Source organism: Colossoma macropomum, unplaced genomic scaffold, assembly GCF_904425465.1.
Source record: "Colossoma macropomum unplaced genomic scaffold, Colossoma_macropomum, whole genome shotgun sequence".
NCBI lineage: Eukaryota > Metazoa > Chordata > Actinopteri > Characiformes > Serrasalmidae > Colossoma > Colossoma macropomum.
The window spans coordinates 23,976,588-24,000,866 of NW_023494806.1; the positions used below are offsets into that span (position 1 = coordinate 23,976,588).

At 41.3% G+C, this 24,279-nt stretch overlaps 1 protein-coding gene across 1 annotated transcript; it reads left to right on the forward strand.

Moving 5' to 3' along the window:
• Nucleotides 1-394: 394 nt before the first annotated feature.
• Nucleotides 395-24,195, forward strand: mybbp1a (MYB binding protein (P160) 1a; the record flags this gene model as incomplete). Its single annotated transcript, XM_036598257.1, is given in 28 exon segments — nucleotides 395-595; nucleotides 3,210-3,305; nucleotides 3,850-3,933; nucleotides 4,049-4,123; nucleotides 4,540-4,647; nucleotides 5,508-5,698; nucleotides 6,977-7,144; nucleotides 8,197-8,314; nucleotides 8,629-8,918; nucleotides 9,766-9,876; nucleotides 9,973-10,098; nucleotides 11,781-11,987; nucleotides 13,193-13,301; nucleotides 13,973-14,066; nucleotides 14,831-14,985; nucleotides 16,226-16,360; nucleotides 17,315-17,443; nucleotides 18,143-18,319; nucleotides 18,679-18,836; nucleotides 19,732-19,866; nucleotides 20,066-20,135; nucleotides 20,265-20,396; nucleotides 21,343-21,411; nucleotides 21,731-21,844; nucleotides 22,251-22,349; nucleotides 22,516-22,640; nucleotides 23,248-23,400; nucleotides 23,402-24,195. Coding segments are annotated over 28 exon segments (3,840 nt in total), but the record flags the coding sequence as incomplete, so codon positions are not given.
• Nucleotides 24,196-24,279: the final 84 nt, after the last annotated feature.

Genomic DNA, 24,279 nt, shown 5'->3' on the forward strand with positions numbered 1-24,279 from the left:
AGTTATCTCTGTAAAGTTTCGTTGAGCTTGTCTAAGAGCTGTTTTAGAATCATTTTAACTGCAGCTGGTTCATCTTCAGCTTCGTTCATCATTATATACACATAAAGCTAACATTTCCTCATTTTTACAGCTTCCTGTAGTAATAATGATAAACATAATGTGGCGCACGGTTTGCTCAGTTCAACGATTTATTATATTCTGTTCTAAAAAGTCTAGAAATTATAAGTTTAAGTTAATTAAGTCTATGAGAAACTCCCTTGTGCGTGTCCGTTTGCATGGACTCTTATTTTGAAGGGCTTTTGTAGAAAGAAACACTCCGGCGGAAGTAGTGCCCTAGTGCCCCTGTTCTTCCTCCACGTGTTTCCCTCTCGTGTTTTTCTACGCGAGTTCGTAAAGGCGAGCATGGTGGACCCTAGAGAGCGGCCCTGTCCGGCCTGAGGGCGGCCCGGTCCGGCCGGCTGTGAGCGATCCGGACGGGGTGCTGAAGCGGAGCCGCGAGCTGCTGGACCTGTTCTGGGAAATCGCCAAACCTGAGAGAGACACGCGGCTGCAGGCGGCGGAGAAGCTGGTGGAGCAGCTGAAGAAGAGTGGAGAGGTCAGTACATTCAGCTGAGTGGACATTACACTCACACTGCTGCACATGGTCAGAGTTATAGAGCCTTTCCGAACCAGCACAGCGGCTCAGTCTGATCCAGAACCTTTAGACTCACAATAAACCACCTTGATTAGAGCGCGGAGTGTCCCTGACATCCCGCTGGACTACACGTAACCTACGTCATTAGTGGACGTTTCACTCACACTGCTGCACATGGTCAGAGCTATAGGGCCTTTCCGAACCAACACAGCAGCTCAGTCTGATCCAGTAACATATAGATTGACACTAAATGACTCTAAACCACCTTGATTAGAGCTTGGAGTGTCTGTCATGGTTCTGGACTACACTCAGTGCACGTTTTACTGTTTTTCTGACACATACTGTCTCCTCTAACACTCATGGGGGGTTTAAATGAGCAGAAGAGTTTAATGAGTAGATGAAACATATATATTTCTGCAGGACAGAGAAACAGTGGAGTTAATAAACATCATAACTCTCTTACTTCACTGTTGTCTGTACAGAAACCTGACAAGCAGGGTGATCTTGTATTAGCCAGAGGTAAAGCTGTTAGAGTAGCAGTTTATACCAGTCCTACTGTATCTCACCCTGAAAGTTTCAGTGTTTTCTGCTATTCCTGCTTTACCCTCAGGATGGCTTTAAGGAGCTGCTGAGGTGATAAAACACTAAATTGTGCAGTGAAGGGATTTAATACAGGATACTGTAGTGGGAAACTCGGAGGCTGTGTTGATTAACCCTACACCATGTTGCCCATGTGGGTTGAGCTTCAGTGGTGGGTGATTCATGAATCATTCTTTCTAAACGACTCCTGAATAGTTTGGGTGAATTGATTTGTAAACATGTGTGAGTCAAGTTTGGCTGAAACCCAGTGTTTTGGTAGAACGACACTACTTTCTGGTCTTTGTTGTGCACTATGAAGGGTGAAGGGAACAGATTAGGACTTCATAGATTGACTTTTACTTCCACCCAGGACAGTCTTGATAAGCTGTCTAGCCTTTGCCGATGTTGATTTCGCTCTCTTTCGACTGTCTTTCGACTGCATAGTCCATGAGTTTCTGCTAGTTTGTCGATTTAAAATGCCAAATCACAAAAATATGATTAATAAACTGGGAATATTGACCATCTAGTTTCACGGACATATCAAACAAAAACTGAAGTATTTTGTAGGAGAAAAGTTACATATTTCAATACAATTATTTAAGGATTTGTTACATGTTAAATAGGCCGTAGTAACAGAGTGTATTACATGTTACCTAATTACTCTGATTAAAGCCATGAGTTTTTCCAATACAGTGGGCGTCATTTACCAGTATTTTCATAAGTTTGTTCTTAAGTGTGTTCTTGTGAATGGTCCTAAGAAAAAGTCTACGTCAGATTCATGACGTGTTCTCAAAGCGCAGAACTGTTCTCCTTTTTGTGCTCTTGAGTGTGTGTAGATTCTGTTCTTACCTGAGAACAAATCCCAATAGAAAGCACTGGTAAATGTCAGAATCTTTGTAAAAACTGGGTAAGTGGATTTTGAGAAGAAATTTCTTCTTAAGAACGGTTGGTGAATGAGGCCCGATGTTATTTCCAGATCGCTAACATGCAGTATGGATTATTAGCGGAGTGTTTTAATTGTGAGTTTTCTTGGTTATACATTATGATTACTATGGAAATTTGTCTTTCTTATCTGTAAAATTCTATAGACAAAGTGGGTTAAAGTGGTTTGAAGTTGCATCTGGATGGTGAATCAAAACTTGAATAGTTTGATTCTTTTAGATGTGCAGTTCAAAAGAGTTGAATCAGTATAGTGAGTCATTATGGAAAAATTCAAAAGCATCAAATCCATATCACTACTGAGCAAGAATGGATGATGTTGCTGAGTAGATGGTCAGCATTACAGGACTATAAGAATGGACAAAAAAGGCTTAAAGATGAGGGCAGTTGTTTTTAGCTTTGCAACATAGTTATTGAGTGTGTTTACATGCACTTAATAATCCAAAAACTGAAGTAATCCGATTTCTGCTTTGCAACTGGGCAGTAAACGTAATGTAAGTCTCAAACTTTATGCCGCATTTTTTTTTTTTAAACATCGCGCTACTTTACCTGAAAATATGAACTTAAATCATCTAGAACATGAAGAATATTTAAATCCTTTATTTAGTATTTGGTTTCAGTGCCGCCCCAAAAGAGTTTTGCTGCGTCTCGCGGCATGCTGCTGCTTATTTCCGGTACTGCTGTCTGTTTTTTTTACGCCTGCTCAGACTGAGAAATCCGAAAGAAATCAGAGGTAGAGTTTACATGCACTGAGAAATCTGATTACTGAGCTAAAATCCAGCCTCTTTATCAGATTTCTAGAGCTTACTCCGATCTAAGAAATCAGAGTGTGCTGTTTACATGACCATTTGAATAATCAGATAACTGCAGAAATCCGATTTTGATCGGATTGTTAAATGCATGTAAACGCACTCAGTGACACACAGCTTTGACATGAAACTCTCCTTGCTGCTCTTAGAGGCTGTTGGTTTCCTTTTTCATACCTTATCTGTAGCCTTAAATGTATTTAAGTGAGCTTGTGTGTAATTGCTAACTTTGTCTGTTTGTGTTTTTCCAGGCAGATGAGTTGAATTATGTTTTGAAGAGGCTGGTGAGTGGACTTTCTCACGCTCGAGAGCAGGCACGCACCGGCTACAGCGCCACGCTGGCCCAGGTAAGCATTGACCAGCCTGACCACAGGAATCATAACCACGCTTTAGCAACCTAATGCTTTGAGTCAAAAGTGCAAATAAGCACCCAGAGATTCATGCTTAAGTGAAATTTTGATGAATTTGTTTTTCTAAGTACCTTAAAATGCTAATGAATCCTATTTATATTAATGAGCAAAGTTACCTATTGTGTATAGTTCCATTTACTTTAAGTTTTTCTCCATTTACTTTGTTTTTAACTTCTTTTTTGGGTTTGATTTCATTCTCTTGAGTTGGTTTAGCTCTTGAACTGCTTTGCTGTTGTTCGCACTGCTTTGGCATTTTGTTTTAAACCAAATGGACCCAAAAACAGAGAGTAGAGTCTAACAAGCATTAGTTTCTATGCTGATGCTGGATGCCAGTTACATTTATATTTAGATTGTTTTTATGCTACTTTTGATTCCACCTACAGAGAGATCATTTTAATTAAACTTCTATTGAGTGAGGAGTTAAGCTCCACTCCTGTTCTCCTGCTGTTAGGCGCGCACTCATGCTGTTTTGTGTCTGTAGGTGCTGACTGTGTTTGAGGAGGTCTCACTTCAGAGCACTTTGGATCAGATCAAAGAAAAACACAACCTGCAAACTGCGAATAAGGTAAGAGACGCTGAATAGAAGGAAGTCAATCAATTCTGTGTCTTGTTTAAGGTATGGGCAATAATTTGTTGTGCCCTTATATTAGTGTTTTCAGAAACTCTCTCTCTCATTACAGAAACAAATCAGAAATGTGGTGTTTGGGAATTTTTTCGGAGTGCTTGCGCTGTCTCAGTCCATGCGGTTGCACAAGGTAAACACCTCAAAGGCTGTACTACTATGTACTTAATGATGTTCTAATTATTTATCTATGTTTTGTTAAGCATTTATTGTTGTGGTGGCTGCTGCCTTGGATTCTGAAATGTGCCTGTATTTTAGTCCATGATTGTAGGTAACAGTGAGCCATACTGTGTCAGAAACTACATTATCAAGTCTATTATTACAGTTTGAGGCAAACGTGTGAAGATATATGCATGTATTTGGCACCACGCTATACGCTTCTGTTACTTGTTTGCTACGTTAGCCTTGTATCACCAGTGTAGAAGTGAATAATCAAACCTCTTATGTCTTGGCTGATCAGGGGAAAGGGGTGTAATTTTCATCAAAATAATTCCTTTAACGGTCTCTCTCTCTCTCTCTCTCTCACCCCCCGCCCCCTGCCCCTCTCAGGAGCCACAGGTGCTGCTGGAGTGCATCAAGCTGCTGCAGACTCTGTCTCAGTACAGAGAACACCTGAGAGAGCTGCCCAGGAAGACCATGGTGGACATCCTCAGTGAGGTGACCTGACACTGCTGCTTATCTCACTGAAAAGTTGATAATGTGTGCCTGACATATTTTCGATTAAATCATGATTCCATTCTGCTCCTTAGTATGGTGTTAGCCTATTAAGTGTAGGCTTGCAGTAACGCTCAAGATATTTATAAACGTAGAGCTTCTAGAGAGAGTTACTAACAGCAAACTGTATCATTTTTCCATCACTGAATTGAATAGATGATTTTGTTTATTAGACAAGATTTTAATATAAAGCTTCATGCTCTATTTATGTTTTATAAATGTAATATCAGTGATAACAGGATTGTTCAGCAGAGGGCAGTGTTCCCTAAGATGCTTCATGAAGTATTTTAATGCATTTGACTGTGTAGAACAAAACTGATTAGTTTAGCAAGTGTATTATTTGACTAATGTTAGGCCTGATTCCTTTGACAGCGTTGCTGGCTGTGCTGGTGATACAGCCTTCTGGTAAACGGTGAGCAAGGTTGCTGTAATCTGTTGTTTATTTGTAGTGGTGAGGTTAGTTCAGAGGTGATGATGGTGGCTTTAGTGGTGGTTTGAATGGTGTCAGTGAAAGTCGTCAGGTGGTTGGGGGTCTGTTTCACATATGAGCTGCCACATTGGTAAGCAATACTGCGCTGAATTTGAACTGAAAAAGGTTACCGGCCCTCTGGGAATTCTCCCGACTCTCACAATTACCCCCCAGTGTCTTTCTGCAGCTACAGTAAAGCTGCTCCATTTCCACAGTGCAGTAGGACTGTGATGCGGTGCGGTTGTTTTAGGTGATATTGCGTGAAGCTGTGTTATGTTGTCATGCTGTGTTTTGCTAGACACTTTTCGTGAAGCTGTGTTCTGTTGTGTTGCAGACATCGGAGGAGGTGTTCGAGGAGGTGCTGTTGAACGCACTGCAGACAGACCTGACCTCTGCCCTAAGCAGCCCAGAGCAGTTAGAGCTCCTCCTGGTAGCCATGCAGAAATTTCCCTCGGTCATCAAGCCGGCCAAACTGAAGAAACTGCTGGGAACCGCAAACATCATCAGCAAACACACCCTCCCACGGTGAGACACAGCATCAGTGAGGCCGTCAGCCCTCTCATGTACACAGTTTCATTCATAGACTACATCTGAGATATGAGAGTGATGGACATGCCATTCGTGTGAATTCGTGAACTGTGAAGCTTTGAGACCTTATTAATTTTAGTAAGGGTGGGGGTTGTTACTGCCAGCAAACACAACACAGGAGCAGCTCAGTCTTTTTTTCAGCCAATCCACAGATATGGTATGTCATTTTTATTGGCCAGTCAGGGTTAATGTATATAAATCATGATTGCTGTCAATTAAGACAGTCAGCGTCTACATAGCTTTCATCTGAAATTAATGTAGAACAGGTTGATTTTCTGTGGACTGCTGTAACGGCTATGAGGGATAAGCCACAGTCTACAGCCACAGTCTACAGCCAGTCTTATCTGCAGAGGGCTGGTGTAGCGCAGGTTTTCATTTCAACCAAGCGTCTAACGCATCAGTTATTGGAAGACTGAGACTAACTGATTAAATGAGGGGAATCAGGTGTGATTGGGTTGAAAACCTACAGCCACACTGGCGCTTTGTGAAAAAGACTAGTGACCACTGGTCTACGAATTACAAAACAAGTGGTGATCATAGGGATCCAAGCACAACACGCTTGGTGTAGAAGCCTTTTAGAAGATAGAGCACACAATGGGCAGAATTTTTATAATGTCCTGTATTTATAATGGATGTGAGGTCTCAAAAGATGTCTGCCAAATTTCATACATATTGATCTTTTGATCTTGAAAAGTAAGCAACAGACTTAAAACTAAAAAGTCAAAATACATAGAAAACAGTTGAATCTTTGGACATGGTTTGTATTTGCTTAGATGTTGAACTTAGTGAGCTAAATAATTCACAGCTGCCGGACTCCACTACAGGGGATTAGTTTTTCAATATGTAATTCGCTGCTAATAAGTTTTCAACTCTGTATTGTGAGCAGAATTCATGAGTGATGATCAGTTCTGTGCACTAATGTCACATGGATTTGACCATCACTCCCTGCATACAACAGTGCTTCTGGGTATCCAGTGTCTATTAGGGGACATATCGTATTCATTTTAGGACTGTAAGAGCGTATTGAATGTTTTCCACTCTGTTTTAGACCCACTATAAGACAATAATAGCCCAAAACAGTGTACAGTAATATGAATGAGGCATAGTTATGGACATGGCAATGGTGTCATACGAATATAATACCAAAGACAGGATGTATGTTAGAGATTTACACATGCACACACTCACTCTTCGGCCCTGTTTATGTTGTGTCAGGTTGGTGGAGGTGTTAAAGACGGCCGCCCGCTCAGTGAAGAAGGAGAGCGTGTTGCCGTCGGTAGCACTGGACCTGCTGCAGGTATCTCTGAGGGAGGACAGCTTTGAGCTCTTCTGGAAGGAGGCAGTCATCAGCGGCTTACTGTCAGATCCCCCAGGCCCCTGCCAGTGAGTACTGCCCCTTACAGAACCTCCGAGAGATTATCAAAAACTATGAATATTATTATGTTTACACGCTTACATTTCACACTCTGCATTGCATAAATCCAACTAAACAGGACTCGTTCTGCTCTGTCTGTAATAAAACATGCAGATGATTAATGTTCTCATAGTACTGTGTACTCTCCAGTACGCTCAGAAAAGCTTACTGTGAAGTTATTTATTGTGATGGTGCGAATATATAATCATATTTCCCAGGCCCCTTATTGGTGGCAATGAAACAGTAGCTAAAACAGGGATCAATGAAAGATTTTTGACTTGTATTTTCATGTGTGTACATTTTATTAAAATGCATTATTATGCATTAAAAATTAAAAATTTGGTTAACAAAAAATTACTGCATGCATTACCAGAAGGGCAAGTGCCTTCAAAATCTTAATGACCAGCCCTGGTTGGCAGTTTGGGTCTAGTTATGGTCTTTATTTTTATGCTTCCAAGTAGCTTCAGTACTTAATTTACACTGTGTTTCTGATCTTCTACAAATTTTCCCCAAATTTTCTAGACGGTGTCCAACAACAAGTAATCAAATTTGAGTTGATTTTTATACATTGTGGTAGTTACTACTAAGATGCCTGTTCCTTTCAGAGAATTTTATTGTTCAAGTAAAAAAAAATTAATTAAAATAACACACCTTGTAATCTTCCCTCTCAAGACTGTCTATGCTTCTGTTTTTATCAGCCCAAACAGGCATTTATAAACTGTGTACTTCATGAAAATAAATACTAGTACAAAGCAGTTGCACACTCTGCATTACCAATAAGCAGTGAGCCTTTCAGATTGATTGATGATTAACAGATAAAGTCAACTGGTTGAGTTCTGTGTTATGAAATCTGTCCAGCAGAGGTCAGTGTTTCCCTAGAAACAGATCCTTACTGCTGTAAGTTTGTGCAAATAAAGGGGTTGGTTCGATTCTTTAAACAAGAACGGATAAGCAGCTTGGGGCTAGATGAAGCTCGTTCACACATTCTCTCTCTCTCTCTTTCTCTCTCTCTCTCTCTCAGTTATCTGGTGTTCAGGCTCCTCGGTGTGGCTCTGCCTCTCCTTTCTGCGTCTCAGCTGCAGTTTGTTCTTTCTGGAGAGGTGATGAGACGTTACGGGGAGCATGTGGTGTCTGCACAGGTGAGTCCAGTCACACACCTGTCTGCGTGTCTCAGCCCGGTTTCTTCTGAAAACCATTGCTGTGCACTGGTAGAGCAAGTATGGTTTAGAATGCCCCCTTTCTGCCACTGAAGGTGAGGGTAAATGTAGTGCTTTCTGGAGACGGGGCTCAACATAATTTCAGTGCAGCTTTGGACATCGCTTACATTTTAGCCCTGCATAAACCTCATGGAAACAAGCAAGTTTGTCTGTTCAACAAGAAATAAATGTGATGATTTATTTTTCCTCCTAAAGTGTCACTTTAGGTCAGTTGTTCTTTCTGTCTGTACCAAAAGCTTCCAGAGCGGTTTAAGTTCTCCCCGGAGATGGACGCATACGTGAACTCCTTCATGCAGAGCTGCAGGGAGCCTGACAGGCAGCTGACCGTCATTCTGGCCTTCACCCAGCTCACACATCAGGGGTACCCAGCCGTGCCCTCTCACTGGAAGGTTGTGGAGCATATGGAGCCCAAAGCACTGAGGAAGTATGTGGAGTGGCTGAAGGAGGCGTTCTGCCGACCGCAGCCGGACAAGTGCCTGGAGTTCAGCACCCGCAAACAGAGAGAGGGCCAGGAGACCACAGTTCAGTGAGTGACCACCACAGCCTTAGCAGAGATTAACGCAGTGCACTCTTGGCAGTGATACAATAATGTCCTTCCACAGGTGTTCGTGTGAACATAGTTTGTATTGTACTGAATGAGGTCGTAGTATCGGAGCTTTTTTTTGGCATTAAATGGTACCTTTTTTGTTAACCGTATACAGCAGGTTCTCCATCAGGGAGAAGAACTATTTAAGCATTCATCTGGTTCTGTCAGTTCTATATTTAACAACTACGCATAGTGAAGAAGCCTTAAAGAGCATAGGGCTGACATGTTCTATCATCACACTGTTTTACTATATTATTGCAATAGTATTAACAAAGTACTGTGGTTTTATACTGTCTTTGTTTCAATGTGGTCTTTAAACAGTGTTTAAAAAGCACTAATAATCCCTAAAATCATTTTACCACTGATATCATATGGAGACCTTTCATTAAACTCATGATACTTATTTAAAACCACAAAAATGTAAATATTAATTTAAAAAGCATATAAATACAACTGTTGCTGTTCACTGTTTGCACTATAATGTTGTCCAGGCGTGTGGTTTTCAGTGAGGCTGTAACATTAGAGCTGTTTGCTTTCTCTGCCATTTTTAAAAAAGTGTGATTAATACAGGAAAAAGATCAATGATGTTTGTAGTGAATGCATCTCCATGCGTAAGATCTGTTAGTTTGTTCTGTTTTTCTTGGTTTCTTTATCTTTTTTGACATCAAATCTGTAGTTGAAGAAGCGGCTTGTAGTTAAGATGGAGGGGAAACCCCTCTGTAGAGGGGGGATTTTTTTCTGTTGTCTTTAGGGGGCTTTCACCTCTCTCTCGCTTTTACTCCTTTAGAAATGAAACCTGTGTCTTCCGTTTCCGGAAGTGGATTGTTCCACGACTCGCATCCATTGTGGAGAACCATCAGATTAAGAAAGATGAGGAGCTTGTTATGGGCATCGCCAGGTACTTACATCACACCCGCATCCCTCCTCACATCTCCTAACGCACCAGTGTCTGCCCTAACTTCGTTTTGGTTTTAATTGTGTGTGTGTTCTCCAGGTTCATCTTCTTCCATGCTTTTTTCGACACTAAAAAGGCCACGGCGGAGATTCCGGAGACTAAGCGCTCTCTCTCGGTCCCATTGGACAACAACACACGCAACATCACCAGCTCCGCCTTCTACAGGTACTACAGTCTTACTACAGTCTACTCAGATTCCACATTCAGATGCTTGAAAAGATGCACATTTGAATCTTTGAAGCTCTGCTGTATGTTTCAGTAACACTATCACGCACGACTGCTGCTGCTACAGAAGAACAGTGCTGACTGTAAACATAACGATTAACCATGGCTTAAATCAGAGTTTAAAGTTGTGTGGGAATATTTGCAAACATCCGACAGCTTTTTAGCAGCTCAGTGAGTCTGAACACAGCGATGATAATTATTTTGTAAATCGAATAACACTAATAGGCAGAAATGCGCTAATGCTTGGGGTAGCTGAATCAGGTGGCAGACCTTCTCTGATAAGCCAGCACTCCAAATGTGGATGCGTTCTAAGTCAGTAAGCTAATAATCATATATTTTTAATGTAGTGAAATGGCAGTTACAGACTTCAGTGCTTGCTGTGTTGTGCCCACGCTTTCTGCACAGCGGGATCACTGGTGTGGAGATTTGTATTAGTGAGATGATGAGATGATTCATGACATAGATGAACACCAAAAATAGGAGAAACATATCCATAAGCTTGTGAGGAGTTGGAAAAGCCTTAAAAACCCTTTGTGGATTTAGAGGATATTGCCTTAGCTTGCTCGCTTAGGGCTTTGACGCAGATTCCGGTTAAGCTGCTTCGTAACAAATTTTGTGAATTTTAATTGATTTGAATAGTATGGACTTACAGTCAGGTGTTTTACTGCAGTCGTGTGTCCTACTGAATTCTATAACAAAAAATACAAATATATTCAATTATTTCACAGACAAACAGAAGAACAGTTCAAATTTGATTTCTGATTCAGTTTGAAGGCCGTACTGAGATTCTGATCTTGGGCAGAGTCTGATTAGTTCAGTGTTTTTGTGGTTTGAAAGCTGCCATCTGTTCTGCATCCCTTATCTGTTGGATACGTGAGCTACATTATACAGATTCTCTTATTAATCACCCCCTACGTCTAATATAGCAGGATATCTGGGTTTAAATCTTTGTATTCTTCTCTCTCTGTGCTTTCACAAATGCTTTCCTGCAGTTTTGCTTGTTCTTGTATTTACAGAGCACTTCAGACAGCATTTTAAAATGTTCTGTTAAAATTAAGCCTGTTCTTCTCATTCTGTTTAACACAGCCATGTAACTACAATAAACAGGGCTGTAAAAAGGTAATTCAGCTGTATGAATATTGAAATGTTAGAAACAGTGGCAAACAATATCAATAATATTCTATATAGTGTGCACTAGAGCCCAATGCATATATTGATAGGCCAAAAATATCAGATGACCTGCAGTTTCACCAGTATCAATGAACACATTGCTGATAACGTGCCGAAAATTACTGACTTTTTAGGTTTTGGTGTCCCGCAACTCAAACTTAGAATGTTCCAACGTTGGGAAAAATGTTAGACAGTTCTTTGAGTGGATATGAGCCCCCCATTAAACTGAATTACAGACAGAACTGGAGAATCTTACACTACAGCGGCTGTAGTAATGACTGAAATTAAATTATTCTGTCTTTTCAATTTCAAAAATATCTGTTTTAGAAAATGTTTTGATCTTCTGTATTTCTTGACTCCATAAACAGTTACAGGATAACGAAACTGTTTCATATTTATTGTGAACCCGAGTTCACGTATCACTCCTCCTCTCACGGTTCTCTGTCTCTCAGTCTGCTGCAGCATCTGAACGTTCTGCCTGTGCTGGACGACTCTGCTGAAGCCGGAGCTGTGAGTAAGCGCCGAGCTCTGGGTGTGATGGCTGACGGCTCTATGTGGGTGTACCGCCTGGTGGAGTTCGCAGACACACTGCTCAAACAGGACACACACGTACGGAGCACTCAGACGTTCACGGAGGAGCACACGCAGGCCTGGGACAGGTGAGGACCACGGAGGACCACAGAACGTGGAGAGAGACAGTCAGTGGCATTAGAGCTGTTTATGTGTTGGAAGCTTCAGAAAGTTTTGCCTCAAAGTATGGATTCTGGATATTTCCTTCATGATGACTTTCTTAGTGAGGCAAAGTGTTAAGTTTAATGTGACTGACCATGTTGTGGTGAGAAACATGGTGTGGTCATGGCAACAGCCTAGCATGAGCTGACTTATACATAAGTAATGATGAAATGATAAGTAATGATGAAAGCAAAGAGACAGTAAAAAAAAAAGTGATGCTTTCGTTATTGTTGTTGTTGTTATTGTTGTTGTTTTAAGTGCCAACCAAAACAAATGGATGTTGTAATAAAACAAACAAAAGAAAAGACTCAAAATAAAGTATCTTGACAGAAAAAGAAGGTAATCTGGAATGGATGTCTATGTAGAAACATGCTTTGTGACTCCAGGCAGGATTTCTACAGCTTACTATTTTCCAGCTCCAGCACATCTGCTAAATATAGTAAGGAATATAACACCCTGACTCAGGGACTGGTTTTAGAAAATCCTGTACTGGACTACGATAGTAAATACAATCTGTTCAGTTCTGTGCAGTGTTGCGCCAAATAAAAACAATCCTGGGTCAGACCGCTTTGATAGTTCAGATTTCTTACAGACGCTTTAATTACTGATGTCGCTGATGAAACAGATGGTTATCCCCAGTGTTATGGAAAGGATTAGGTTTAGGATTAGATTTAGGTTTTGGGTGGAAGTCAAGATTAGGTTTAAGGTTAGATTTAGTAAAACACAGTTGAATGTTTGATAGGGACGTTAAAGACGAGGTGAGTATCTACAAAACATCTTCAGTGGACTTTCAAAATAAAGTATTAACCATTTCAGAAACATGTTTGGAGATTACAGTTACTGAGTTATGTGTTTATTAAAAAGGAAGTACCAGCAGACCAGTATAAACACACCACTGCTGGGTTATGTGAGTGTTTATAGAGCAAAACAGAATAAACTGATCCTCTTTCCTGAAGGTGCTGTTACTTTTACAGATGTTTATTTCAAAAGTGGTGCTTCATCCAAAACTAGAGTAACAGTAGTAAACTGGAGCAACAGCTTTATTTTATACTTTAGGAGTTTAAATTGGAGTCAGTTTATGTTATTATTTTCTCTGTAAGTTCAGTACAGTATTTTATGTGTGTGTGTGCAGCATGCTGCAGTCGGTGGAGACGCTGATGAAGAAAATGAAGAAGTCTCCTGCTCCAGAACACGCAGCGTTCCAGCACCTCTTCCTCATCGTTGGTATTCAGATGTTTAAGGTACACTTACTTCACTCTCAGCGGTCTGTGGTTGTGTGTGATTTGAGTAAGTTCTGTTCTTTTATGTCTGTTTTTGTGTATGTGTGTGTGTGTGTGTGTGTGTGTGTGTGTGTATGAGCATTTGCCTCCATTTCCTCTCTCTCTCTTTTTGTGTCACTGGTGGAAAGACCCTTTAACCTCACACTGCAGATGAGAAAGAAAGCATCTTAATTTTTTTTTACACACCCACATTTACGGCTGCAACTGTCCAATATTTGTACGTTAAATTTGTATATAATAACAATAATAATATTAATAATTCAACCTTGAGGCATGAAGCCAGAACTGTGGTTGTTCGTCACTTGAGTGTTTGTTTGCGGTAGAATTCCATTCATGTGCAAGTTAATCATGTTTCTACCAAAGAATTCTGGAAATTATTATATATATGTGTATATATAAAATATTTATTTATTGTTAGGAACTTGTCAGCTTCTGTTTTAAAAAATTTACAACTCAATGATATCAGTCAGTAAAGCGCTATTCAGGCTGTCTTGACAGTACTAAGTATCAGAAGAAATTATCAAAGCACATTAGAATCTGTAATTCTATAAATCCAACATTGTGACAGAAGCTTCATATCAGTCCAATCTCAGTGTGTGCTGTACTGAGTCTGTGTGTGATCTGGTCTTTAGGCTCCTGAAGACAGTGTGGAGCTGTTGAAGGATCTGCGGAGCTGCATGGAGAAAGCCCAGGCCAAGAAATCCAAAAAGAAGAAGAAGGAAGCAGGTGCAGTTATTAGTTTTACTGTTTTCTGTACTTCAGTATTAAACACACATGAAAATACGCCAGTCAGAAATACTGACCTTCTGCTAATGTAGCTATTAAGACCCCACCCACCAACAACGTGCCTGATTAGCACATGAACAAAGAAATATATTCCACTAATTAAAGTTTAACTATGCGTCCACACATAATTACTGTATCTAACATATCTATAGCTGTAATTGAAAACTGCTTGTTGTGATAGTTCATTTTCCTCCAACATTGCAATATTTCTTACCTTTCATCTTTTACGGCTGTTTTGTCCATATGTTCTTATATAGACATCAGCTTCCCTATTTACATTTGTCGTACATTGCTGTAGAATAAACGTTGTTGCGTGTCTCATAGCAGAATTGCTGATGGTGCAGAGCCGGTAGCGACACACAGTGTTGCGGTGAGCATCCTAAAAGTGTTTTAGAATAATGCTGCGTGTCCTGTATTTCTGAAAAATACTCCATTGCTGTAGCTCATGGCGAACATTGCGGAAAATTAAACTCTTGACGGTGACAGTGGTATTGCTGCTGACATTGGTAGTTTTGATCGCGGCTCCATTGAAAACAGTGCAACATCCGTCTACTGCCAGCCTGTAAACACAGAATTAGGGACAGATTTAAAGCAAGTAAACATAAGCCTTCACTTCTAAAGGTTCACGATTATAAAGAACATACATCCAGGCAGGTGGTCACAGTTGAGTGGTGCTGCATGTTGTGATATGTGTCTGTGTGTAGATGGTGAGCAGGAGCCCCACTGGGTGGAGGTCGTGGTAGAGATCCTGCTGTCTCTGCTCTCTCAGCCCAGCCGCCTCATCCGCAACGTGTGCAGAACAGCCTTCAGCCGCATCTGTCCACACCTCACCCAGCCAGCGCTTGGCGCCATCCTCAACGTGAGATATACATACATACACACACGCACCTCATCCAACTAGCGCTCAGCTCCATCCTGAACGTAAGATATACATACATACACACAAACACACGCGCGCACCTCACCCAGCCTGCACTTTGAAGATGGAGTGATGTAAAATTTTTCAGTCATTGTTTTATGACCCCTGATAAGCAGCATAATAGCTTAATAAACCAAATATCTTAATAAACCAAACCGTGTATCTCTGGATAGCCAATTGAAAGTCGGAATGCAACCAAAAATTCCTGTAGCTGTTCCTACATCAGAAGGTCTCTTTATATCTGTGCCAGGAGCTTCTGACACTCAGGCTGCTTTTACACCTACCTTTTTTTTGGTTTGGACCAACCAAACTTTTATTTATTAGTTATTGTTTTTACGTGCGTCAGCAATCTGCTGGATGAGTTACTGATAAAAAAGGCAGATGAGCAGCACCGATACATTTTAAATTTGGCACATGGACCACAGAGTGTATTTTTGATTGGTTGGGGCAGCAATCTGTGACATGAATTATATATTTTCGCGAGTTTGATCCCTGGTGATGCTACAGCCGTCTGTGGCTGGGAGTCCAAGAGAGCACAGTTTTCCTCACTCTCTCTAGGTGGGTAGGATGGCCCCTTGTGTCCCCCCATAACTCGGCACGATGCCAGCCAACAGAAATGGGAGTTAGTTCTCCTCCATGCACGTTCATCTGTCCAGTGACGTTGCGTTAGTGGCAGTTCGAAAAGATACAGTGGCTTCACAGGACTCAGAGGAAGCCTGTGTTAGTCTTCACCCTCCTAGCACTGGTGGTGTCGTGTGACCGTGGGAGTCCTAGCTAGTAGGTGGAATTGGATATGACTAAATTGGGGAGAAAATTGGAGAAAAATCCATTAAAAGAATATATTTGTGGAATAGATTAAGATTTTATACTATGATGGGCTAGAGGGAGTTATAAAAATAGGTTCTTTCTGGAGAACAGTGCACCCATGTATGTAGTTTGGTGCACTTTCAGCATTGCAGAGACCAACTGAACCAACTGAAAAATATACTGTCACAGAACCTCAAACTCTGGTGTGGACTCTAACAAACAGATCCTAATGACCCAAAATGAGGAGCTGTATTTTGCTTTTTATAAGTGTAGTGTATATAATGCATTTTGATGAGTAAGCGGAGCCGTGGTTGTTTCCATTAAGCATCTCGCAGTGTATGATTATAAAGAACCCTTTAAAACTCGTTCTCAGGTTCTGGATCCCAGTAAAGACGAGGATGAAAGTGGTGTGGTAGTGATGGACGAGAAAGAAGGAGCGAAGAAGCAAGCGGAGGAGGAAGATGAGGAGAATGAAGATAAAGAGGGTGATGGGGAACAGGAAGGAGAGGTGAGTGTAAACCACACTGAGCAGTTTAAAGCTACAGTCAGGAGTCACTGCTGAAAATGAGCCGTCTGAACAGAGCATACAGTACAGGCTGAAAGAGTGGAAACAAGCAGAGGCGTTTACTGCCTAGTTCCCCCAAATCAGTTTGACCTGGAATGTGTAGTCGGATCCTTCTGAACACTCTTGGTTGATAACGGTGCTTTACGCTGAACAGTTCTTCATTCTTTCTACTCTCTTAATGTAACACAGCTTTTAGATTCAGAGGTAAAATTCTGATTTTAGTCTTAATACAGTCATATGGTTAAGAATCCTGGTCAAAGTTCATGTTTAGTTGATTTTCTGAGTCTAAATAAGTTACATATCCTGTACAGAGAACACAGTTCTGCACATTTTAATGCACACACGTACTGTGTGTTTGTTGAATTTAATATATTGGGAAAAAATAAAGCAAAACTTGTCCTGTGCAAATGTTATGGTGCATTTTAGATTTTACTTGTTCCGATGCGTTAAAAATAAATAGAAACTGTGCACTAAATTTGCAAAAAAGTTGGATTTTTTAAGTTTGTTCACTAATTATTTTCTTATGTGTCTTATTTTCACTTGGAGAATCAACAAGACGTGTAATTTGACTGGAGATTTGCATACAGTTGTATGTCATAAACTGACCTCTAATGACTTTCCTGGAATATCTGGAGCCTCACCACTCAGGGATGGAAGGTGGTACTGATTAAAAATTTGCAGGGAAGTAAAACCTGGCTCAGCTCTGTTCACCAGAGAATCAGGGATAAAGCTCTCTATCTCAGGATGTTTGGAGCACTGTGGGTGAGGAAAGATTGAATTAGACCTTAAACTTTACACAGGGGTAGAGCAGATTGTGGTCTTCATAGCCACCAGAGAACTGAAGATGTTACCATGAAATTCATCATGACTTCACGTCTTATTAATCTGTGTTATCAGGACGAGGAGGAATCGGACTCCTCAGATGATGATGATGATGCCGACGAGGCGATGGAGGAAGAGCAGGAGGAAGTAGATCAGAATTTCCGTCTGGAGCTGATGAAGGTTCTGCAGGGACAGAATGCCCTGGTATGAATGAATTAACAAAATTTCAGTTCCATACCGATTTGACTGGGTCATTTGAGTCATTTGTGGCTCGTAGCAGGTTATGAAAACTTCTCAGTATGAAAGGGCAGTTTCAAAAATGTTGGCCATCAAAGGGTATTAAAACCTTTGTTTCACACAGCTTCACCTTTTAGTATGCCCTTTGGGTAGAGTAGAAATGTTGGGGAAAGAGGTAATCAGTAGTTTCAGTAGACGTGAGGTGGACTGGGGACTAAAAACAGAAGAAGATGAAAGATGAAATTGCAGTCATTACTGGCGCACAAAAGTATGTTGCAGTGATGCACCATTGTATTAGTTTTATTAAAATAAGCTGAGAAATTCATTCAAAAAGTGTGGATTCGTCACATTACTGTGTGACTAATTATGTAATTCTACTTGAATGGATATAGCAGCATGGCAACATGTTTACCGTTCACTCTTTACAGTCCGTACTCTCTGTATATGAAGACTAAGCTGCAAAAACAGACCATTTTGAATCCGTTGTTGTTGTGAGATCATGAAAATCAAGGCATTTAGGTATGTCTGGTTGTTCAGCCTACAGTAGTTTACAGCAGTTTAACTCCGCCCACAAAAAAAAATTTGCCTTCAGCAGATAAACGTTATAAAAGACTAGTGAGCTGTAAAGAATGAAAGAGTGAAGATTGCGTCCCTTCTGCTGTTTAGGCCACTGAAGAGGATGGCAGTGAGGATGAGGAGGAGATGGATGATGAAGCCATGATGAAGCTGGACAAAAGCCTATCCACTCTGTTTGGAGAGCAGAAGAAGAAGCTGCAGGCCAAAAAGGATGAGAAGGAGCGACTGCGCAGAGAGAAAACGCTCGTCCGGGATTTTAAGATTAAAGTGAGTCATCGTGGTTTGTGAAGGAATCACTGAGTAAAAAAAATCTTTTTTTTAACTTTTAGCACGGGACCTACTAGGCTAATCTAGCCAACCAGTGCAACGCCAAAAATAACACCACATAACTAAATCCATGACTAAGTCTGTTAGAGATTACTAATTACTAGGCATGCAGTCAGCACCATGCTAATTGGTATAATTGTAATCGTCCATTGCTTGTTAGCTACTTTAGCTTGTAGCTCCAGTAGAACACTTGAGCAGCAAATCTTTAAAAGATTTTATTGTGGCTGAACTGTCCTCGTCTGTCTGTGTGCGCACATGCTTGAATACCTAAATGTGTATTTCCCTGTGTTTGTGTGCAGGTGTTGGACCTGGTGGAGGTGTTCCTGACCAAGCAGGGCAGCAGTGCCCTGGTTCTGGGGATGGTGGAGCCTCTGCTCAGCATGATCGAGAACGGAATGAGCTCTGAGAGCGGTCAGCAGGAGGTGGACTTCCTGCGCAGAGCCGCAGACATCTTCAGGTCAGTGTCTGTCTTGTCTTGACCGGCAGGAGTGTACCTGTTAAGTTACCTTGGAGGAGAGTAGAAATGGGTCATTTCACCATGTTAGCTCCTTATATAAACCTCATCAAATTTGCTCCTCATGGACATACGGTGACATGGATCAGCTACTTTTCATGTTGAAAAAGTGTGAGAGAGTGAAGAGCTGCACTGCTTCATTCAGGAGCTGAAACTCTGAGAGCTTCCACATGCAGCTCAGATGTCTGTAGTCCAGTTTGAGTCTCATTTAAGCTGGTTTTGGAGATGCTAACACCATCTGTGACAAAGCAGAGGAAAAACTGTTCCTTTAGGGGTTTCACAAAGTTCTAGTTGTTGGCAGTCAGCCGATGCGTCAGCTTGGTTGTCGCCACGCCAAAGTCAGACATGACGGTGTTTGGTCAGCGAGTTCATGTTGTTGATAAAGTTCACAAAAATCGAACTGACGATGAATAACAGAATGTAGCATTTTGTCCACCTGAAAAACCACCTTTAAATGGCAAGAAAATCATTTATTCATGTGCTTGAATTAATTGCATTGTTGTCTGAATAAATCGCACTGATAAATAGTGCCCAGTGCACAGAGGCCTGACGGTTTTTCTAAACGTTAGTAAGGATAGAGGAGAATTCAAGTTGAAGATAGAAATAGCTTGAGCTCAAATAAACAAACATTACTCACTGTTGTCCTCTGAGGGTAAGATGTGATTGTTGGAAGTTACAACTTTAGTTGTTTTTGTAAAACAATAAAAAAAAGACTCTTTTCTGTTTTCTGTCATTATATGTTAGCCTTACATTAAGGGGTGTGATATTGCCTCACCCCACAGCTGACCTCATCCCTGATCACTGCTGAGTGAGGTCTGTGTGTGGTTGTTTCTGGCAGGAATCAGCTGTGTCGCGGTAAACAGTACTGCAGAGAGGTTGAGGGGCGAGAGGCGGAGCTTCACGAGATGCTGGAGCGTCTGATTGGTCGAGCGCAGAAGCTGCGGGACTCCTCAGTGGCGCTGTACTACTTTAGGTGAGGAGCTGCTGAGCTCATGGGTTTAGGAAACTGTTTTATTGCTTTGGAATTACAGTACAAAGAACAAGCTTACAGTAGATATACTGTATATAGTAGCTGTATAGTAACAGAAGCACATGGTTCTATAATCCACATAGTCCTAATGTGGCTAAAAGGTTGTTCTGTGTTGGTGATTTACTTTTGGTTTGTGTCTCAGTGCTGCACTCTATGTAGTTAAAGTGCTGCGAGGTGTGATGAAGGAAACAGACGCCACTCAGGCAGCTGAGGTAAAGCGCACACACACACACACACACACACACACACACACACACACACACACACACACACACTCTTCCTCTGAGAATCAGCGTGCAGGTTACCGTCAGATGGCTGAAATGTGTGTATGTTGATTACAGGAGAAGAGCATGGGGAAGGCGGATGTGGAGAGAGTGACTAACTGTTTCAGAGACGCTCTGACTTCCTTTATGACCCGCCGGAAAAGCCCCCTGACAGGAGACATGTTCATTGACCTCTTCAACAGATTCCCTGTGAGAACATTCACCATCACACGTCTCCCTCACTTAATCATAAGCACTTATGAGAATGTTTGTTGTTGCTTATCTGCATTATAGCATGTACTGTATTTTGCCTATATGTTAATGGCTTATTTGCAGCGTGTTTATTGGAGCTGGATTAGTTTGGGGAAGGTGCTGTAATCCGAGGGATTATTGATGAGATCGGGGATTTAAATCCATCTGCATTATGTGCAGTTTTTATAAATTTGCTAAGTAATAATTCCAGAGTGAATCACCTTCTGTAATTCCCTCACTGATGGTAGTCCTGTTTGAATCAACTGTACGCTAATGTCATAATAAAGCCCACTAATAGATACAGGCACTTTTGTTTCTTTGGTGACTGGGAGTGAAGGCTAGACCCTCAAAAGGACCTTAACACAGTTCATTTTTCCCCAAATTTGGAGCAGGACTATTAAAATGTATGTCTTTATAGATTCAATCAGATAGAATGTAAACCATGGTCACCCCCTCACTCACTGACAAGGGTTGATTATCCAGTTCTTTTGAGACAGTGTGGTTAACAGTGGTTTTCCCTGCTGTCCTGCTCCACCCACCACTGACTCGCTTAAACTTGCCTAGAAAAACCTGCTCAGGGTTGCCAGATTGGCAAGGATCCCTCAGAATAGATCCCTCAGACAGTAATTGTTTATTAGTGATTTTTTTTATTATTATTACCCTACAGTATTTCAGATTTTAGGGATGAATAATAATAATAATAATATAATAATAATAACTAATTATAATAAATTACAGTAAGATTAAAAAACATTTTAATTCAATTTAGGGTTTAGGGTTTCTTTATAGAATGTTCAAAGATATCAGATAATCGACAGACTGTTTGAAAATGACAATATTTGATAGTTGCAGTTGCTGTCTTTGCGCTGTTTAATGCTGCCTTTAACTCAGCTGTGTTTTACAGGTTGTGTGTGTGAACCTGCTGGACACTGCAGTGGAGAACATCACAGCAGGAGTGAGAGAACATCAGCAGGTACATCTCATCCAAACTGAGCGGCTAAATAACGTGTTACTTATTCATTCTTGTTGGATGGACTGTTTTGTAATAACTGGCTACTTGTTGAGGTTTTATGTTTATTAATGCTGTGGTTATTTTTTACATTTACTGTTGATTTGCTGTTTAATTATCTATGATGATTTTCACATGTGCTGTTTTGAACATATACGTATTGAAAATACTTGAATTTGTTATTGTTTTATACATTTATCAGAGACATCAAACAGAGAGGAAAATAAAGACTGTTGTAGTAACACGTGGGTGTTAATGCTCTGTGTGTGTGTGTGTGTTTCAGAGCCAGGCGTGTGTTATGGTGCTGAGAGCTCTACAGTCTAAAGATGTGAAGCAGTTGATGCCGTCAGCTCAGTGGACCAAACTGTGCCAGAAAACAGCACAGCAGCTCATTCAGGTAAGACCCAGCCTGTGTAGGTAAGGTCCAGCTAAGAATAGACCATCAGCTGTGAAGCAGAGTGTAGTTTTAATTGCATTTCCTTCATCTAGCTAATCTGTGTGTTAGGAAGGCAGCGATTAGAGGATCAGGTGTGTTGGCTGTGACTCTCAGTCCACTCTGTACAAACAGTGGATTTAGTTAGACTAATATGTTTGAACTGATTCATTCACTCTTTCACTGACAGTGTCAGCAGCTCAGTGAGTGTTTGGGGATTCATTGTGAATGACTCACAATCAGGAACGAGTGAATGAATGAGTCAGCCATGATGAGGCTTGTTGAGCAGAACTGCCCTGTACCTCTGTCATTATGGTGATGTAAGTGGGATAGGAAGAGCTGAACTGACTGTTTTCTCTTTCTCTTCCAGTGTCTGCAGCATGTAGAGTGCAAGAACAAAGCTGTGCATGAGAGAACAGTGAAGGCTCTGGAGCTCTGCCAGTACCTGGTGAAAACCGTTCACACACAGGTACAGAATCACCACTGTCCCCTCACAGCAAACCTCACTGTCCAAATGACCATGTCCACTTTGTTTTACTCAAGCGTAACTGACTGTAGCTCCAAATGCTAAACTTTGTAGATTTTTAAATCAGGATTTTTGAGTGGTAAAGCTGAAAATGTCTTGTTCTGAGCAGAAGGTGGAGGTGAATCTGGATCCTCTCCGGGATGTTCTGAGGTCCATGAATGCTGATGGGAGCCTGCAGAAGGCTGGACAGCTGGAGGACACGTACTGGAGCGTCATGAGGCTCTTCGGCATTCAGTGAGTTCCATACACAAAACTCATAAAACCACAGATATTAGTGGTTAACAAGTGGTGTTAACCAGATTACAGCCGTACTTCCTACACATATCCTGCTCCCACATACTCACACGCAGTTCACTGTATAAACTCAGATTATACTGAGAGAGATCGTACATTTACTGCGGTATTTAAGTACACAGATACAGAGAACGTGAGGGAGCAGTAATAATGATTGACACCACGGGCACCTTGGTGTCAACAAAGCGTTCATTTTCCGCAGGAAATGGGGTAGCTAACATATCTACATAGTCTTCTAAATGAAAACCTGTATTTGTCATAGCCATGGACTAACTGTTTATCTGATACAAGTTCTGTCATTGTGAGTAAATGTGTATTTATGTAAATTATATTTGAGTTTGTCTGGTAGTTCCCCTTATAGCTTTAGCATACAGAGTACAAAGGATAAGTGAATGACTCTGAGAGTCAGCAGTGATAAATCTGTTGACAGAGTGATAAACCAGATTCAGAGTCTTATCATCTGACCGCCAGACTCAGTCTGAACCACTCTGAATATCTGTTTATAAGCGAATGATTATGAAACCTGATCTCCTGTGTTTCTTCTCAGGAAACCCAAAGTGGAGAAGGTGAAGAAAGTGGTGGAGGAGCAGACGGAGCAAGAGGCTCCAAAGAAAAAGAAGAAAGGGTTCCTCCCAGAGAGCAAGAAACGCAAAAACCGCAAGAAACCACAAGTCCTGGAAGGAAAAGAGGCCACAGAAACTGCAGCAGCAGGAGGGGGGAGGAGGAGGAGGAGGCGTGGAAGGAGGGAAGAAGAAAAAGAAGAAGAAGAACAAGAAGAGGAAAGGACAAGGAGGAGAGCAGTCTGAGGCTCAGCCTCCAAACAAAAAGACCAAAATGGAGCCTCCGCAGAGTAAGAAGCAGAAGAAACAGAAGCAGAAGCAGACTGGGGGAGATCAGGCCAGCGCAGAGTGATGAAACACTGACCTCAGCAGGAGAGCAGGTCACTCAGAGACTGACCACTGACCCTCCGAACACTGACAGTGGAGTTAAGTCAGTGTGAAGAGTGTGAATCAGGCTTTAGAGTCTGAGGTGATGATGTGGCTCTGTGTTCAGAGCTCCTCTTTAACGTTAACCTCCTCGACAGGACAGACAGGCAGGGTGTCTTGTGTGCAGATTATACCTGTTTTATATGGAGCGTCTCGAGTTCACTGATTAAACTGACCGGTCTGTGGTTAAAACGTATCCAGATTGCTGCAAGTCTTGGTAGGGAAAGTTCACCCTGTTTAAGTTCACACCTCTTTGTCGTAAATACAGTGCCCCTTCATGCTCACACCCTGTTTTATTTCAGTTTCCATGTATGAGTTTATAAAGATACACAAATACTGCTCTCACTTCACAAACAGATGGAGACGTGTAGCGATGAAACAGAAGGCTATGCAGTATAAATTAGTTTTGCAGTAATGCTGGACCACAGACTGGCGAGTTTAATCAGCTGCAAAGTCTGTTTTTTGTAATGTAAAAGAAATCATTAAAGTTTCTTTATTCTGTTGACAAACATGGTCTGAACGAAGTGCGGTAATTCCAGTGTGTCGAAACACGTGAGCCTAAAAATCGGCATTGGGCGGGGCAAAGCAGGTGA